The following is a 20,215-nucleotide window of genomic DNA, read 5'->3' on the forward strand; positions in this document are numbered from 1 at the left end:
TTACTCTAATACTGTATATGTTTTCATACTGTTACTCAAAATGCTATCATTTAGAAAGCGTGATACTTATGTCATTCTAATAGAATACCTGTAATCTTTTTTCTGTCGTAGCCATGATAATTTCTTTTATTTGTTGTAAAATGCATAATCTGTGCTATACAGATGACTTTATAAAACTCCTAGATGCATTTTGCAGTTTGCTGATTTAAAGATACTGAAAGCTGTACTGAAAAATACCTTAATACCTAGCTTGTTGACCTCACTGCACTGTGCTATTTTTAAATCTGATGTGATTTAATAGTTCTACTTGTTACATTTAAATACATGTTTAATTTTAAATCTGCCTAATGCTTAATATGCTGACAAGAATATAGCTTAATTTATGTCTCTCCAAAAGCAGTATTTAAAAAAAATAATCATAATGTTTCCTAAAGAGACTCTTTATTTTTCTTCCTCAGTGTTTTCCTGAAGGCACGGATATGGTTGCTATACTAGACTTCTATTTTCAGGTAACTGACTTTAAAATTGAGTTATGACATTATAGACTTAGAATTACTATTATAAGCAGTAGAAGCTGATTTGTTCATAGATATGAAGGCTTTAATGGCTTATAGTTAAACTTGTCAGCTTCTGTTAAACTCTGTTTGGAAATGAATTATGTACATTTGATGTATCCAGATTTGCCTTTGTTTAGGTGATGTACTTAGGTGTCTTTATTGCTAATGCAAACTAGCAATAGTCTTTAAAACACTAGTAGTTAGAAGCGTAAAATGTCTTGTATTACTTCAGTGAGTTTGACAAAATATTTCTGCTTCTTTGGGTTGCTGTTCTTTATTGTACAGTGAAGTACTTTAAACTCCATGTATAAGTACAATAGTATATGCATGCTCTATTGTAAGCTCAAGGGTAGCATTATAAATGCAATAATATGAATATCTCTTTTTTGTTTAATTCAATGCTTATGAGTAAAACAAAGAATCTAGTCACATATTCTCCCCTCCCCCATTTTTTTTCTTTCTCACTTCTTTCAGCAAATTATTTGCAACTGTCACAAAATGAGAACTTGGCAAGTGTGAGGTATTTCCTCTGTAAGGGTTTCCTAATGTTAAAACATTCACAACTCGGGCAGCTCTGCTGCAGTTCAAGTGGCAGTTCAAGTTGTGTTACTGACTCAGTCCATCTGGGATAGTTTAAAAAAAAAAAAAAATCCAGAGTTTAGTTCTCAAAATGAATCTAGTTTTGATTCATGAGACTTGCTTTTACTTATGCAAATTATAAACAATATTTTTAAACGCAAATTTTATCTGTGTTTTGTATTGGGATGCACCTGCTCTAATTTTAAATGGAATGACTGTTTATGAAGTAAGGTATATGTGATTAGCCTTAGCTGACCTCTTGTTGAGTTGGAAACTAGGTACAAGCTAATAGTCTACTCTGGACTTCTGTTATTACAGAACAAAACTGATAATTTATGTGAATTTACTGTTTAAACATGCTTTTTAAATGCTTCGTATCTTACTGCCTCAAGTCCTAATATGCTTCTGAGTGCAAAGCTATTCATAGGTTAAGAAATGCCCAAACTAACTTTTCTGATGTATTTTGATTTGGCCTCATTTTCATGCATTATGATTGCTAATTTCATGACTACGTGTCTTTTTTTTTTTTTTTCCCCCTTGCAAAATCCCCTTTTCACTCCTTACTCAGAAAAAGGGCAGCTCGTACATGAGCGGCAATTCTGTTTTCTTTTCTTCTCGCTGTACAACAATTACTTTCCAACAGTCTACTCAGGTTCTACTTAAAAGGCTAGTGATTTCTTTTCTTTGGGTTTTCTGTAATGCTCCTTCCTCCCTTGTGTAATTGGGAACTTTCTGAACAGGAATAAACTTATTTTCCTATTGTCTCTGTAAAGTGAGGATGGATTCTTCTCATTTTAGAGAACCGAGGTACAAAATGCAGGTGCTTAAACTGAGAACCTAGAAACACTTTTTTCAAAGTAGGTGAGACTATGTAATACTTCATATGTTTAAAACACAGTTGCCATTTTAGATGCGTCTCTGACAATCTCTTGATTTGCAACTCCAGTTGATTGGACTAGGATGTATTGAGTTTGGCACCCGGAAAATAAGAATTCCAGGTAGTAACTACTCATGCAAACTTGGCTTAAGTAACTTCATGAAGTACCATGTAATGACTGTTTGGCAAAAGCAAGAATACAAGCACTAGTTTGTTTACTTTTCAGAGTAGCGTTTCAGCTTCAGGTTGAAACCAGTTTATCTTTTGGTTTCTGCAGAAATGAGGCAGCATCAGGTGATGGCATCATATCACATTTCCTGATGTGTCACCAAAGTATGTATAGTCTGTACTGAAGCAGGGATCCTGGGAGACACTATCGTGTGGTCGTATCATTAATATATCAAAAAGCATATATGAGGGAAAGGTGAAATAAGGCTGCATCAGTAGGAAGTGCTGGCATTAAGACTTGCATGTGCTAGAGTTTGCAGCTTTAAAATGTACTTTTAATAGATGTGTGTGGTCTGCTAAGGCTTAAAAAAAGCCACACAAAACAAACTCAAATTGAAAAAACCAGTCATTCTGTGACTTTGTCATTTAAGCAGATGCAAAATACTATATAGTTTTCCAGACCTCTTCCTCTCAAAGGAACATAAGGGGAGGGCAGGGGGAGGAATCAAGCAGAGACACTAACCCATGTAAAATACTATCGCAAGCTATATAAGAGGGCTTACAAACACTGTTGCTGGGATCTTTATAGTAGGAAAATTCCGACCGTGTTAATCGATGCTACTAGCGTCACCTGTAACTAATGTTATGCTACAGATTATTTTATGAAATGTTATTTCTGTAGAGGCATGTTGTTGATGATCCTGCTATAGTTGGCCTTATTGTGCTAGAAGTATCAATTCTTACAATCTCAATTTCTTTTTCATAAGCTTTGCTCGATAGAAGTAACATGTGAATCGGCAAGTGTGATGGCAGCAACTCTGGCTAATGGTGGCTTTTGCCCAATCACTGGTGAAAGAGTACTGAGTCCTGAAGCAGTCCGAAATACCTTGAGTTTAATGCATTCCTGTGGCATGTATGACTTTTCAGGGCAGTTTGCCTTCCATGTAAGTAGTTTTCAGTTATTAATTATAGCTGACCAGGAAGATTATTCTGTGCTATTGTTTTCCGTGTTCCAGGGCTTACCTGCTTGTTTCTGGGGGAGGGCGTGTTACATGAATTGTCTAGAAATTGAACACACCATATGGGAAAATCTCATCTAGAATTCATGGCACTACTAGTACACCATACCTTATAGTACTTACTGTTCTCTGCCACTTCACATTTGGGAATCCTTTTCATGTTGAAACATAAATACTGTCCCTTAAGAAAGGCTGCTCATGAGAGAAACTGGTGATTGATGCAGATGTAACTGGAAACAGCTTAACTGAAGAAATCCTGCTATATGGTAGGAAAGGACAGCAGAAAGACAGTTGCTTTTTCTTCATTGGCTCAGGCTGTTTCATGAATTGCCCTTGTGTTGTAAAAGTGGCTGTCATACACAGCATATGTACCATGCTTCTATTTTCCAGCACTATGTTTCTTATATGTAAGCATTTCAAGATGTGCTGCATCTTAGTTGTGTTTTCAGCATCTTGTCTTGAGCGTTTTTAGTTTTTCCTCATTGCATACATGTAAAATTGATTTATGATGCTTTGTGTGACCTAAAAGTTATTGCTTACAGAGCTATGGGGATATGTGACATGTTAGTTCCTGTTGGCAAAAAGCAATACCTTTATCCAGATTGTCAATAAGTAGGTTATTGGATGACTTTATGGACAGATTCTTCTGTTTTCTTGGGTTTTGGGTTTTGTTTTTTTTTACCTTTTCCAGTCAAGGTTTTTTTAGGTATGTAGCTTTGTACTACTGCCTTATTGCAAACTGTTCATGACAGATACACTCGTGTACTACTGCGTAGTCATAATTGCTTTTTTTATAATACATTTGAATTATCTTTTTCACTGTATTGTTCACTCTCTGTTTTACTGAGAGCAAATAACTTTATGATCGCATACCTCTGATTGCCAGGAATTGTGCTTCAGGTTATTGTCTATCTAGAAAGAGATAAGTAATAATGCTTCCCCAGCTTAAAATGCTTTCCAGATCTACACTTTATAAATGTTGCATAATAATCTTCAGTAAAATGCTAATGCATTGTGTTACAACAGTGAAGAATGTTTGCAGAGGACAGTAATTTTCTAATTATTCTATAGGTTGGTCTTCCTGCAAAATCTGGAGTTGCTGGTGGGATTCTTCTGGTTGTTCCTAATGTCATGGGCTTGATGTGCTGGTCCCCTCCTTTGGACAAGATGGGCAACAGTGTTAAAGGAATTCACTTCTGTCATGTAAGCAGCATTGCCTTTAGTGGGGGTTTTTTTTTGGGTTTTGGTTTTTTTTTTTTTTCCTTTTGCAGCTGATGTTTACTGACCTTCAGTTAGTATAGCTGAGATCTAAGTGAATTAAATAGTGATTCATTACTCTTCCATACATAGCAAGTTTCATCTGATCCAAGGGTGAAAGTCCAAGAAAAGACATTAGCATTTTAGTAATAAATAACACTTTAATTCAGTGAGTACTGAGAAAATATGGTGCCAGAAACACTGGAGAAATTTATTGTGGAAAAGCTTTGAAAAGGAACCGTTCATGAAGTAATGAAAGAGCTGGTCTCTTGTATACTGCATTAGAAGCTGTAGAGCTCTATTTATAGACTTCTTTTCTTCTCCAGTCATAAAGTAAACAATTTCCAAAACATTGGAAATGCAACTCTTGTTTCATTACAATAAGAGAAAAAGATTATAATGAAATATTGCTGTTCTGATGCATTTTTTAAACCTATTTTTGTAAACAATCTGACATAAAACATGTTTTCATAGATCAGACCCAGTTTCTGGGCGAGCTCTTCTAGCTTAGTCTCTTGCTTTTAAAAGGGCTGTGGACAGTCTGTTGATGGCAGCATTAGAAGCAGGAGAGATTTTGTAGGGTACTTTGTAATGATTAATAAACACGTTTTGTGGGAGAGGAGAATGTAAAAAAATGTTGTCTTGTTGTCTTCCTTTTTTATTTTCTCCCTAAAACCACCTTGTGATAGTGATTAAGTAATTACAAAAGGGGGGGGGGGGGGGTAGTGTCTCAAAAAAGAGAATAGTAGGCTATCTAAAGCCCCATAGGAAATGTAAGATTATTGGTAATGCTTTGGAGGTTGAAGGCATAACTAGGCTCTGCCCCCCCCCTTTTTTTTTTTGAGTAGTTATGACAGTTAAGCTGTAGTTATACTAGTTTGGATGGACTTCAGTTCCTAGGGTGAACACTTGTATGACTAGTCTTCACTTAGCTTATTGACAAACAGCATGGGATTTACAGTATGCAAGGGTTTAGCTCATGTGGATGAGCAGCAGTTAAAACTTTTCATACTTCTATTTATCTAACATCTGTACAGCTGCAAATTAAGAGTACTAAGAAGTTACTAATTCTAGTTTAAGTACTTTAAAGTTTCATGTGACATAGTCTTGTACTTGATAATTTAAATATAAAATCATACAACAATAGGTAGGTGAAGGATTTACTGCATTTATTCTGTGTTATAATGAGATCTAAAAGCTGATAGGTGATCATGGCATACAAGTAACATGAATGTAGCATTCACTTTTAAAAATACAACATAGCAAAGTTCTGTAATTATAATCTTTCATGTTGTAATTCAAACTGAATTAAAATCCATTACGTCACACATTTTCTTGTTTCATCCTTTTGATTGAAGTCTTATGTACTAGACTAGCCCAGAGTATTCTTCCTGTTCCTGAAGTGTTTTGTACAGCTGGAGTAGAAATATATTAAGATAGATATTTTGCAAATTGCTAGTTGTTTTGTACTTCTTTAAAAAGGAGTTTAAAGGTGTTACTAGAACTTAATCTCATCATTGTATTATGTTCAAAGGGCCTTACAGACAATGATATTGATTTAATAAATAAGCTTCTCGTTTAAGTTACTAGGATACGATGTAAAACTTAAGTGGTAGTATTATAATAATCTCATATGCATTTGACTATCATATGCAAATAATAATGTATGTTCACTAAATATTTGCAGGATCTGGTTTCTTTGTGCAATTTCCATAACTACGATAATTTGAGACACTTTGCAAAAAAGCTTGATCCTCGCAGAGAAGGTGGTGATCAGCGGGTAAGTTAATATGTGTGTTTAGTGAGTATTGCTTGTAGACATCAGAAGAAATACGGAAAGTTCTTCTCTAAATGCAAAACTGCTCAATGACATGTATTGCATCAAAGCTTTCAGATAAACTAGTTAGTTCACATTATTAGTGGACACTTGCCTGGGTGGACCACGCTATCACAGGGTTTTGTATAGCAGCATTTCATATTAGATTTGTAACTCCATTTCATGCAGTCACCTCCCTTGCTAGAGTAAGTATATGGCGTCTGATAGAAGTTGCAAGGAGTTTTACTGTACTGGTTGCCTTTAATAAAGATTGGACCAGCTGGTGGGCTTAGCCTTTCTGTTCTGTGCTGCAGTGCATGAGACGTTATGTTTAGCATTTTTTCACAGCGATATGTCTGAGGCCACATGACTTGCTGAGAGTTGCACAGGCAGTGAATTCAGGTGTTAGTGCTGTAGACAAGTGCCTGTTACTAAGGAAGCGGTATAAGCATCTCTGGGAATGAACTGAATCCGCTCCAGCTACATGTACAAAAGATAAAAGTGTGAGGGTGCTTGAGATAAGGAAAACCTCTTTGCTTTTATTACCATTGATGTTTTAACTAAGGCATGAAGATTTCAATAGGAAGAGACACAGTAGAATGATTTTTGAAGTGCTTCTATTTGCATGTATACATCTAAAAAAATACCCAGTTTGGAACTTGAATTTTTAATAACTAGAAAAGAGAAAATAACAGTTTATGTGAAGAGGTGAAAAACATGAGTCTGTTAGCATTGACTGCAAGTATGGATTTTTTTCCTTCAAATACACTAATAAATAATGTATGTTGCTTGAACAACTAGCATTCCTTTGGACCAATGGACTATGAGAATCTCCAGCAAGAACTTGCTTTAAAAGAAACAGTATGGAAAAAAGTGTCACCTGAATCAAACGAGGACATCTCCAGAACCGTAGTGTATAGAATGGAAGGTCGGGGAGAGCAAAACTAAACAAATGGGCTCTAGCTTCATTAAATTCTTCATTTTAAAAACCCTCAAGCATCTCTAGATTTCACTTTGATTTGAATATTGTTTGCCTGGTGTTTCATTTATATATACTTTTTGTGTAAATTCTGTATGCTATACCAAAAAGACTGTCGAAGTTCAAGGGGTGGGGGGGAAGCACACAACAAAACCCAAAACTGTTAACTGACTTTGGTAGTTACTTAAAACACATTTACTTAAAAAAAAAAAAAAAAAAAAAAAAGGTAAATCTGAATGTTTTCAAAGATATACCACTTTTGTGTATATCTGTTTATTTTTGTTTATATCTGAGAATTTTAAGTAAATTAACTTTAGCGCTAAGCAAGAACTTAAGATGTGTCCTCTGGTCAGGGTCAGCATGTACAGATAAAAGAATTATAATTAAAATATAAAGTAAAATAGTGTCATCAAAATACAGCAAATTCATGAATCCCTAAATAATTGTATATTAAGTGGAGATAGGTTCTGAGTCATGTTATTACTGTATCCTCTTTTTTTTTTTTAATATGAGCTTTCAAATTTCTTTGAACAGAAATGGATCCTTTGGATATACCATGCTAGTGAAGATTTTTGTTTTTGGTGTTTTGTGGTTTTGTTTTGTTTTGTTTTTTTAATCAGACCTTTAATAATTAGTAATGCTAACGTTTAAATAAAAAGAGCAAAAATGGCTGGGGAGGACTGGGAGAAGGGGGGAAAAACCTGCCTGTTTGCAAGTTAACTAATGCAGCAGAAAGATTTCTTACCAAACTGTTTTGAGTGTCTTGCTAGCAGCTTGTACTGCCAGCTGGTAGTTGTGACTCAGAAGTCTGCCTTACTAATAAAGCTGTGCTCCACCCTAGAAAGGAATGTCAGCTATCTTGGTTTGAGCGTGGTAGCCAACCAAGTAGTGAGCAGGAAATACATTCAGAGCAAAGCAGATAGGTAGATATTACTAAAGCTGTTTACAACTAACTTATTTTTCAACTGCTAATGTGTGTGCTTGTTCATATATAAGATCAGAGGTTTCATTTACTTACACATGAGCAAATTTTTAAAAAGTTATGATTAATTACTACTTTTTAAAATGATAGTGAGTTAGCACCTCTGTCAGCTTGCTAAGAAACAGGACTTGCATTCTTCTACAGGCAACTGCATCTGTTCATCTGCATAATATGATAATTTTGAGTATCTTGAGTAGAGTGTATCTTGAAATGGTTTATGTAAGCTTTGAAGAGGCTCACTAGGCAATGCTGGACAGAGGGCACAGACTTGCTAGATTCTTGACACTTGTAGCTATTAGATTCTTAATGATGCTAAAAATCTTATAAAATTATTTTTATAAAGCTTTCCCCTTTAAAAGCTTGTGGATAATTTGATATATCCCACCCCCTGTACACATTATGCAAAATCCTGTTTATAAAACTGTTGAAAACTTGTCCAAGTAGTGATAAATGGTGTTAGCTCGTTGACTATTTTAAGGGACGATGCCAGATAATCCCTTAGTAACACCTCTACCCCTTCTCCCTGCCCCCTCCCCCAGTCCCTCTCCCTTTTTAGTTTATCTAAAACTCCACAGTGCATTCATCTGAGTTTTGCATAAGGGGAGAGTTAGGTTTTTCCTGCCCCTTTTTTGACCCATCTGGATGTTTGTGAATTCAGGACGATGCATAAAGCAAAGCTGATGTTCTCTGAGAAAGCAAGCTGTTCTTAGTTACTCTGTTTAGCTATTGTTAGTTTTGCATAAACATTTGCAATAAGCTCTGACTAAACCCTGAATAATCTTCATCTAGCAGTGTATTGTAAAAGGATGGGCTTCCTGTCTTTGAAGCCTAGGATTAAAACGTTTAAGCAAAACAATGCAGAACATCAATTTTCAGTGAATTTCAAGTCCTACTGGGATGAAGAGGTAAATGTGTGGTGCACATGTCAGTAATAAATGTCAGTGATAAATTGCTGAATAGTAGCTGTTTTATAATCTTATCACTGAGGATAAGGTTAGGTTTGTCAGTGCTTATCTTGAAAATAAAGTAAAATAAGTAAAGGCAAAGCCTTGAATTATAAAAAAAAGTCTCACCTGTTTGAGGATTTTACAGTAAATTAGTAGTTACAGAGACATAACAAGTATTCAGACCCTGCAAAACTGCCTGTCTTCACCTGAAATACCCCCAATTGCAAGAGGGAACATAATGTGTCTGTGCTGCTAATGAAAAGTATTTACATGATGACATATTGCTGGTTAAATTACTGATTTAATTTAAAAAGGAAAATGTATGATGCAGGATTTGCTCGATCTAATTCTACACACATTATTTCCTGATTTTTAGTACTATTTGAAGCTAATTCTAAAAATGTGGTTGAAGATGGAAAATTGTTCCATCTGGGTTTCAACTTGGAAATAAAAATCTTACCGTATTTCTGTTTGTCAGTTGCATACAAAACTTGTGGTAGAGGCAAGTCCTGCATGGAAAATATAAAATTAAGGAAACTACTAGATCTTTAATACGCATAATAAGAATATTTAGGGTACAGCTTACACAGTCTCTCCTTTAGATATATATTACAGTTCTGTAATATATGCTTTTGAAGCCTGCCTCAGAATTTAGGCCAGCCTCTAGTTAGGAGGGCTCAGCGGGAGACTCCTTTGGACCGAGTATTTTGTAACTCACTCACAGTTTCTTGTTCTGGCCTGCCACGTCTGCAGATGGCTCTTGTTCATGGCAGGGTACACAGGTAGCTGGGACCATAGTTCGGTCTGCCATGACGACTTACCCATGCCTGCATTGTGTTTGGTGAGCGGGTCTGAAAGAGTGCGGTGATAGAGGCTAGTCATTGAATGTTTGAAGTCTGCAACGGTTTTAGTGTTCACCTGTGCTACAGTAATGGCAATTCTTGATATTCAAGCATTTTAGCTGTTTGTTTGTTTTTCTTTGTCAGCATCATTAACATTTCATTAGAAATGTAAATGCTTTTTAAAATTTTATTTTGGCATTTGTGTTGTACTTTTTGGCTCAGTTGTTAAGTTACCTGTCTCGTTTTCCATTTTTCATTTGCATTGTATGTTATTTATGTATCTCGATTTCCAGCATGCTTATTTTTGTATTGTTTAATAAATTTATTTTAAGCTGATTTTTATTGTATTTTTTTCTCTCAATGGAGAACAGATTTGTTCAAACACGTTTTTGAGGCTGAAGTGAGATAGTGAGCACTCCATTCTAAAAAAGATAAAGTTCTGGAAAAGTAGGTGGAATAAGCAGATTTAGTTAAAGCAGTCATTGAAAACCTTTCTAAGGTTTCTTAAACATTTTGTACAATAATGTAATTATTTTTCTCTTTGAACTGTTATCTTAGAAAGTTGAAACCAAAAATCAAAGTAGCAAAACTTTCTCACCGTGACTTTTCTAATAAAAATGTCATGGCGCAGTAGGATATTAACATCACTGTGTGTTTGTGCGGTTTTGAAGATACTAATTCAGCCACTTGGAAAATATGTGGTTAATGGTACCAGTGCCAGGGTAGTAACTGTTGATCCTGAGCATTATGAAGTGAAAAATATAGCTTGTAGTAAATCACGCATAGCAAGGAAGGTGGTCCAAAACCCGCATCCTTGTCGTAGCAGCAGTGGGGTCTGAACAATGCTTAGCTGAATCTGGGTTCCTGGCAAAGCACTTGCCCTGTGTCACAGGCTTACTTTTTTTTCCTTGAAAATTTGAGATACTAAATAGTAGATGTATTTATAATGTGATGATTCCAAGGCAAGATTTTGTCACTAGAGACATGTCCATACTGAGGATGGCCATAATTATTAATTTAGCTTTTCTGTAGATTGATGCATAAACTCCAGTTACTTGTATTATGTTTTTAAAATTAGCTGTATGTTCATTGTACATAAAGTATCACGTATCAAAAGAGTTTATTCTCTAAAAGTCACAGAGACGAGGAAAGGTAGGAGAGTAGTAGATACAAAGAGAGAACCACAGGTGATTTTACTGTAGAATTATTTTGGCTTTTATATTTTCATTTTCATTGCGCATTTGTGTCAAAAGACCAGCGGGTGGGTAGATGAATAAAAAGGCAACGGAGTCAGAAGAGGGTGGGCGGGAGGGGGGATAGAGCATGTTGTTTTTTCATTGTTCTTATTTCTCTTGGTCTTGATACATACATGTCATTGATGCACAGTAGTTAGCTGTGAGCAAAGTAGTTCATTATGAGCTTCATAATTTATATATAATGTTTTAGTATCCTAAACATTGTTTGTAGGCTTTTATTATTTTATTTTTTTAAATTTTGTTTAAATACTTCTGTAGTTTTCTGGTGGGACTTCAGAAGCAGTTATTCCAGTGAAAGAAGAGTAGACTTTTTTCAGTGGAGTTCTTATTGTGATGACTAAATACGCCTAATAAGTTGCCTTTAGTGCAGAGTCTCTTCGAGGAATTTGAATGTCACAAATGCCTAGAGTAGTTGCAGGGATGGCAAGAGGCTTTAAATCAGGTAGCAATCTAACGAAAACATAATTATTTTTTTCAACATGCTAGTATCTTGTCTGTTCCACACTTCTTGTCATCTCTAGAAAACACCTGACTAAGTAGTGTGCGTAATGACACGCTTTTAAAGGATGGGTCATGCACAGCCCCATTTTCTTTCAGGAATTTATGTCCTGGTATGTTGAATAGTTTGTTGCAGTCTAAATTATTAAACTACCTACTTTGAATCGTGTGGCTTCCAAGTCACCATTTTCTCCTTCTAGAGAATATTGTGTGCAAAATAGAAATGTCCCGTTTCCTTTTGCTTTTCATGCAAGTAGAAGTTAATTTTATTATTGGCTTCTAATACTGCTTTATGCAGGCTTTTGCATATCACTTGAGCACTTAGCATTTAAAAGTTTTTGCAAGGCTTCAGTGGCACAGGCCTGCACATAGTTCAGTTGCTTCTGAACATGCACGTGCATTTCTTCTGTGCGTAGCAGGCCTTACGTAACGGTTACATCTGCAGCTGCAGTTTAACTAAATAAAGCCCTACGATAGAGTCTAGGCTGGCAGGAGTGTGGTGGTGGCAAGTTGGTTGGTTTTTTTTGTTTGGTTGTTTGGTTTTTTTTTTTTTTTTTTGCATCGGTTTAAGTAGTTTAAACAATCTAATTTAGGTAATGAAGCTGACATGGATGCATGATCTATATAGTAAGGGTGTCAGAGTTAACTGGGCCATGCAGATTTTTAAAAAGTGAAAAGTGTATTTACACGTTGGGAGAATAATAGACACTGGCACCTCAGCACTAAGGCTGATGAGGAAACAGGGTTGAAGGAAGGACAAGGGGAAAAGGAAAGAATTTTAGAATGCTTTTCTACCCTCAAAAATGTTCCAGCCAGCTGTACTTGCATATATTTCATTTATGCAGCGGGCATGCGGGGGAGCATATCTGTTCTAAGGTGACGCTTCCTGTTCTGGCTGCTGCTCTGCTCTGATTTTGACCTAGCTGGCACATAGCTGGGGCCTTCTGTAGCGTCGTCCGCATGCTTTCCTGATACCAGTTATGCTTGCAGAAGGCAAAAGCTGTCTGCTGCATATCATCTTCCAGATTTCCTCTGATGCCTTTATCTGATCAGTTACAGCCGATCTTCTCAGTGCTCACAAAAGCACTATTATTTTGTGAATTATGGGCAGTTGCTTCTCCTGTTAGAGATCAGTGTGCACTAATTTCATTATTTAGGCAGAGTTGGAATGAAGTCTGCCCCCCCCCCCCCCCCCCCGTATTTGCACTTCCGTTAATATGTTTGGCATCATGATTTTTCAGTGAAGTTGCTTGAATTGTACATTGTCAAATATTCTGGAAATTTGAAGTAGTTGTTTTGCTAACACAGTCAACAAATACATGTTATTTTCTTTGGAAGGTTCTTTAATAACTAAGTCCTATTGTTAAGTAGGCTTTTCACTTGGGTTGCCAAACAGCTGGTATACAGAATTTGAAGTATTCTTGTGCACACCATAAATTGGGAATTTATCTTCTTGCTGTATCTTTTCTTAACTCAGGTCAGTTTTTTCTTACTGGGTGCAACCGTCATAACCCATTTGTATGAAGTGCAGGAGATTCTAGTGACCATAAGCAACCTAAGAATGAAACCATAAGGTCTTAGAGCTTGGAAGGGATCTCTGAAGATCATCTAGTCCAGCCTCTGCTCAAAGCAGGATCTAACATCAGTTAGATCATGTTGCTCAGGGACTTTGCCAGTCAAGTGTTGAAAAACTCCAAGGATGGGGTTTCTGTAACCTCACAGGGTAACCCATCCTGGTGTTTTACCACTTCCATTGTGAAGAATTTTTTCCTAACCTCCAGTTGAAATTTTCCCTTTCTGCAGCTTGTGATGGTGACTCCTGTCTTTTCACTGTGCATGATGAGCCTACCGTCACGTGAGAATCTGGCCTTTAGGGAATCCTAGAAGCGGGCGTAGTTAAAAATGGCTTTTGGTCAGCAATAATTAACATTTTCCCCTCCTGCTCTATTTTCCTACTGGATCCTAAATATTTTCCTTTCATTATATCATTGAAAATAAAGTGATTTAAGGATTTGAAAAGGCTATATTCCCTTTATTTTTCTACTAAAGAGTAACAGGCTAAATGCAAACATGGAAGTATATTATTTGCTGAGGGACAGCAGGTTCCTATTAGGACCCCTTGTGATCAGAGCGCTTATTATCAAAACAATGAACTGAGAACACGAGTGGAGTGATAGGAAGAGATAACGTTGCTTGCTTCCTGTTGATGTCATTCACTAGTCCAGCTTTTTCCTTGAGGCAGGCAACTTTATTGTTTGCTCAGGAATTACTCATTCAAAATCAATTTTGTTGGACTGGTAGACCTGGTTTTGGTTATATGTGTAGTTTTGGCTTTCTGTATGGTAAGTGCATTTCACACTTCTTTTAAAGGACTAGTCTTTTAAACTTCTCCAACCTGTAATTGTTTCAGGATAACTAACTAAAATGTAATCTCGGTCTGAGAATAAACTGTTCTTATCAAATGTGATTTAAAAAAAAAAAAAAAAAAAAAAAAAACACCAAACCCCCAAAACAAACAAAAAACCCAAAACAACAACCAAAAAACCAAACAGAAACCCAAAACCACCACCCACTCATGCCGTTGCAGAAAAGGATTAAGAATTATGATTGAGGACATGGAGAAGCAGGTTAAAACAGCTGAGTATGTTTTGCCCCATATACCAAAGGCTGTTGGGGAATAATATGACTGTCCCAGGGTTTGGAGATAAAACCATGGAGGTGGAAGATCTGTTAAAGCTAATAAATATTGCCAATGCAGGAAAAGCAGGTACTGAATAAATAGTCGAAAAATTAGAAGAAGGTTTCTAGAAACTTTTTCCTAATAGTTTAGAAACAATCCTCCCAACAAGAGTAGAGTGCAAATTTCTGGTAAGGTTTCCTCTATTCTGCTTTCAGCCTGTAGGGTGTAGTCAGCCTCTTGCTTGTAAAGTTTCAGTAAATACCTTTTGAGAACATCCTCCTTTATTTTGTGAATAACTCCAGCTCAGAGTCCTGTAGTAAAGAGTAAACTGTCATCCATAAATGGTGAAGTACCTACAGTCCGGAAAGCGGGAGCATTACTCTACTCGATTGTGTGGATATCAGTTGTAGTCAATAGGTCCTTGAAAAGGCAGACGTTCTTTTGTCCTGTCTGCTTAACACAGCTAGCGTCACTAAAGCACCCATCAGCATTCTGCTTTATTCGTGTGGCTGTCGTTGATCCCAGTCCTTTGGTCCCAAATCTTGCAGTGTTAGTAATGTCTGTATCCACTACTTCAAAGGCTCTTGTGTTTTTTCCTGCATCCAGAGTCAACTGGTCAGTGTTAAGACTTGTTAAGACTTGTTATTCCCCTTGTTAAGACTTCTGTATATATTCTGTATTTGCTTTGTTGCAGAAGTGTTTGCAGGGGTTAGGCTATGAAAGGACTGAACAGCAACTACTAAAGTCCGTATCATGAGATGATGACGGCCCTAAGATTCCTGTAATAGTTTTCTGCAAGAATTATTATTTTACCATTTCGGAACTTCCAGTCATCATAATTTACTTACAAAACATTATTTCATTGCTGATAAGAAATGCTGAAAAACTTTGACAGCAGAGTAGGTTAAAGCCTTTGAGAGGGTCATTAATTTTTTTCCACATAACTTTTATACTTTGGACATGGCAGCAAGATTCAAGTATTTCCATCCAGAATACTGATGGCAAATGCATACCACCTAAAACTGAATATCTGCCAGGTCTTCATCTTCTGACTTGAAGGGTGAAAGTCTTTATGCATCTTTATGCCTTAAATGTTTCACTTGATCTAGCAAACTTTTTGTTGACATAATTTGACTACCTGCTGTTCCTTTGTCATATTGTTCATGCAAACAACACAGCAGTAACATCTTTTGTCATCAGAACAGGAGTGAGGCCGGATTTTTCTGTTACTCCTTCTTGTGAAGTCAAGGTTCTCTGGAACGAACTGCCTGATTCACTATAGTAATTCTATCTTGCTTTTCCTTATTAGGTCTTCAAAAATTTTGCTTGCTGACACAATTTATGAGTTTATGAATGTCCATGAAAGTTGTTTGTTTTTTTTCTTTTAAAAAGTATGTGGAATCAGCCAACTTTAGGTCTTAAATCTAGTGAAAGATGATTAAATTTTTACTTGGTATCTTGGGAGTTTTGTCAGTGATACGCTTAATTCTGTTGTCTCCAAAAGTAAAAAGTGTCTTAATTCATTGATATCAGAAGAAGTCAGAAACAGCAGGTGGAACCAAGCCATGGCCATGCTTATTGTAATCTAGTCAAGGCAGTTTTGGTACTCAAGTTTCTCTCCTCTTCCCAGTATTCTTACCTTTTCAAATCAACGTACGCATCCCCAAAACAAAGGTCATGGGTATGAAGCAAAGGTAAGATACCTGTAAGTAATTGTGAGTAGCACTTGAGATTAGCTACTCTTCCACCTGACTTGTCTATTGTCCAAGCATGCCTGTGCGTGGGGAGGGGAGCTCTCTGGTCACTACATCATCATCTAAGCCCTGGTGAAGCTTCAGCATTAGTTACTAAAGGCCTTCTGTGTTGAAAAATTTAGGATCATCTATGAGTTGTTCAGGGGTGTCTATGACAGAGCAATATTGGCTGTGTCCATCCTAGTACCTGTTCTTAATATTGCGTACCATAGTTGTGTGTAAGGGAATCTTGAGGCCTTATTGCAGGAATGGTCTTCCAGCTAGAGAAGTCTCTTTTCCTGGGGTCTTGTAATCTAATACTGATGGAGTCAATGGCTCTGAATCTTGAGCTCTGATTTGTGCGTTCTTTTTTCGGTGTACCCCTTGAACCAGTTCATCTGCATGGTGGTTTTCTCTGCTAGAAGGGGAACGACACAACCAGTCACGCAGTGCTCCTCCCCCAGCTTTTCCCACCATCGTGTTGAGTCCCTCCTGCCCCTCCTGATGGTACAGGAAAGGAGAAGCTGCCCCAGCCATGCACCCCGTACATTACTGTGATGCTGTGTGCTCCTTTCCAGATAAAAATGAGTTTGAATGCCCTGGTTTGGGGGGAGGGGCTTGTATGCGGGGATTCAACTAAAGTGTGGTTTGTGTGACCCACTCTACCTCTGGAGCTCAAGTTCTGGAGTCAGTACTGGTGAAGGATTGATTCCTCTGCCTCCACTGGGGGAGGCAGTGGTGGGAGTGTGGGAGTTGAGAAACATGGCTGGCCAAAACAGCCTCGGCTCACCCCGTGGGGTTTACACATCTCAGGAGTGCAATAGGTGGGCATGGTCTTCCTGAAAGAATCTCAGTTACTGAAGGTAAGTAGATGTTTCACTTAATCTAGTAAACATTTTGTTTCATTATTTGACTCTCAATTCATTTCAATTAAATAGTCTTATCTGTAATTTAAAGTGAATCAGTTTACTAATACTTTGGAATTAATCAATAACCAGAAGAATTGTTAAGAAGTCCACAGTGTTTGTTGTCGTGAAGCAAGGTCTCTGCTTCCATAGCTTGCCATCTTCAAGGACAGTTCGGTCAGTGCCGTTGTTACTGTCTTTCAGGCACTTGAGCAAAACAAAACGTAGTCTGGAGTAGACTATTACTCATGGATTCACGAACTATACTGGAAATATGTAGTATTTTAAATTTAATTTACAAGATACTAAATCTCATTTAGCATTTTAAAATTAGGAGAATTAAATATAATAATCTCTGAGCATGTGGTGGCTGAATTAGTTGTAGAATTGAACTCAGTCCTATCTATGACTCTTGCTTTTTCTCCATGTGGGCTAAAGGATATTTTTTTTGGCTCCTTGAAGAGCTTGCACCCCTTGCCTGTTAGTATTTAAGATAAATTAGCCTTTTCACGGGTAGAGGGGTGGTGTTTTGAGCAATACCAGTGAGACAGACTCTATCCAGAACTGTGTGTCCACTTGATGGTCAACTTATGAGCAAGAGGTTGGTATTGGAAGAGGTGAATTCTGGTTTAGTCTGTCTTTTGTAGCTCCAAATACGATGGGAAGAAAAGGTGACCTTCTGCTCCCAATTACTGCTTCCTGTGTCCTTGTTAGGCTTTTAAAATTTTATGCAAAATAGTATGGTAAAAGAGCAGAAAAGATGGACAGTTATGGTATTGCGCTAGCTTGTAGCAAGTATCATTTTTGGATGCTTTTAAATACCTAGATTATTTTAAAGTATTCTGATGAAAAAAGGACTTTGGGCAGAGATGGGCAAAGAAAAGCAGCTTACTGTAAAATGCAATATCGATATTCTAATTATTTGCAATTTCAGGTAGGCATACTGTAGTACTTTAGACTTTTTGACCTATCTCTAAAAGGTTTGAATCTGAAGGAAATGCGAATGGTAAAAATCCATTTGAAACCAGTAGATGGGGGGGGGGGGGGGGGGGAGAAACCATCTCTGCTCAGCCTTCCCCTCCAGGAAGGATGCCCTTTTGCCTTTGCGACTTTAGCCTATACATTATCCAGTAAAGGAGATTGACGGTTGTTCTTAGGGTGAAGGAAGGGGGGTTATGATATTTTTCTTTTTCCTGGTGTCAAGAGAAATAGTCAATGTATATATTTGGTTTAATTAAATGTTTCTTATATTCGGCTACAGGCACAGCTTCCGTGACAGGTACTCAGATTGAGCTACCAGTACAAGCTTGTTTGTGTCTTAGCACTCCTGTGTCTGAACTGAACCTGGTCGAAACTCTTTGCTCTGTTTTCAGACTTTCAAAGGGACACTTTTAGGACCATAGAATTGTGGTGTCAGTATCTACCTGCCAATTTAAAAATGTACGAAGTCAGAAGAAGAAATGACCAGCTTTGTTCTGAAAGATCGGGTTTGGATTTAAAACAATTTTAAAAGTTGAATTGCAATAAGAAGACATTTAAAATCATACTGGGATTTTGACCTGCTTGATATACAATTAAAAAAAAAAACCTCAGGATCGCATAATTTTTTTCTGCTGAATCGGTGTACTTGTTAGCAAGCAGTAAGAGCTGCCTCATAGCTTTTCCACCTTCCTCCTCGCCCTGTGCGAAGTGCAGTCCGATGCCGAGGGGAGCGGCGGTAGCCGCGGTGCTGGCCCTTCGAGGGCTGCCCTTGAAATTCTCTCTCACAGGCTCGCTTGCTGCCTGCTCCCTGAGCAGCGTTCCTTTCCCGTAGCCTACCTAGCTGCTCGCAGCAGCTGCTGACCGCTGCCATCCTGCTCTGTAGTTAGATCCGTAATTTAAAGGTCAAGACGACCTTTTAACTTACAAAATTACCCAGCGCGTTTGTGTCCTTTTTAATAAAGTATAAATTCACGAAAAAGCAGCAATAATGCCTCAAATAGCGCGTTCCTTGTGTCGCTGTGCCATCGGCTCCGCTATCCGGATGCAGTCGGGGTCTGTACGGAGGTTACGCAGCGCTGGAACGGCTCTTGGCTGCGCTCGTAAATGCCGTTAACTCCCCTCGGTGGCTCCAGACTGAAAGCTGTCAGCGCTGTACTGCTGTCTGGTAGAGCCCAGGGCGGACCGAGAACCTCCTCCGTGAACCTGGGTAAATAACTGACGGAGGTTGGTGCGGCCGTAGGAGTACCGTTGGTTTAAAGCTGCTTTGGCTATGTGTATGTGCAAATACAGCCTCTCGTGGGGCTGCGGCCTGGGCGTCACTCGTGGGAGAAGCGGCTTTCGGTGTATACGTGAATTGTGTTTGAACATGCCTGCTAAAAACTGTAAGGCAGTCGCTGAGGAATAAATAAGTGTTTTCGAAGTCTGCTAGTTTTCGACCAACAGCACAAGCTCTGTGAATAATTGCTGCGCAAGCGGCATTTCGAGTTAATTCCACCAGGGAGACTCCAAAAATAAACTCGTGGTAGCAGCTTTGACAGTTACTGTTGCAGCTTTGACTCCAAAAATAAACGCTGCGCCCGCAGCTCGTAACACTAATGGGGCTGGGTATCTTCCTCCCTCCCGGGCTGGGCTGCGACGAGGAGCTTGCCCCATCTAGGGGAAGAGAAACGGTAGCGGGGGCATGAGAAAATGGAGAAAAAAATCGACAGTCTTGTTTCCTGTGTTGGTTTCAAAACACAGCAGAGTAAATATTTGCAGATTCTAGAGTTATTTTTGCACTTTCTTCAGCTTACATGAGGAAGCAGGGATCAGTAGTGCAGAAAATAGGCTAAAGAGGTGGGGGCGAAAGTCCTGAAGAAGGAACGCAAGTTTTATGGACCAGCTAGCCTTGTTTGTGCATTCAGATATTTCTGTGTGTCATTCATGAGTGTAAGCCTATGCATTCATTTATTCACCTACCCTCTAATTACTTATAGTATAATGGGAACAAAGACTTTCCCAAGGAATGCTAACTTTATAAACTTTTTGTGAGCCTTGTGCTCGTTTAATGTCGGGCAAAAGAGGCTCTGTTAGAGGCAGTTGGCATTAGGGTGCTGTAGAGGTAGGTGGGGTCTGTTGATCACTCTTACTGAAGCCAAA

The 20,215-nt window shown here is 37.9% G+C and overlaps 1 protein-coding gene across 2 annotated transcripts in view; it reads left to right on the forward strand.

Annotated features, from left to right (window-relative positions):
• GLS (glutaminase) overlaps positions 1 to 20,215 on the forward strand; it is a 72,634-nt gene that overhangs the window by 34,156 nt on the left and 18,263 nt on the right. Inside the window, exons 11-15 of one of the 2 annotated variants that reach the window (XM_075511349.1) lie at positions 459 to 509; positions 2,949 to 3,125; positions 4,272 to 4,403; positions 6,145 to 6,237; positions 7,075 to 7,442. In XM_075511349.1, coding sequence (XP_075367464.1) covers positions 459 to 509; positions 2,949 to 3,125; positions 4,272 to 4,403; positions 6,145 to 6,237; positions 7,075 to 7,221 — 600 coding nt within the window. In that variant the 3' untranslated portion in view covers positions 7,222 to 7,442. Of the gene's footprint in view, positions 1 to 458; positions 510 to 2,948; positions 3,126 to 4,271; positions 4,404 to 6,144; positions 6,238 to 7,074; positions 7,443 to 20,215 lie in introns of those variants that run through there. The other variant, XM_075511347.1, reaches the window with a different exon arrangement.

Source organism: Mycteria americana, chromosome 9 (genome assembly GCF_035582795.1).
Source record: "Mycteria americana isolate JAX WOST 10 ecotype Jacksonville Zoo and Gardens chromosome 9, USCA_MyAme_1.0, whole genome shotgun sequence".
Taxonomy (NCBI): Eukaryota; Metazoa; Chordata; class Aves; order Ciconiiformes; family Ciconiidae; genus Mycteria; species Mycteria americana.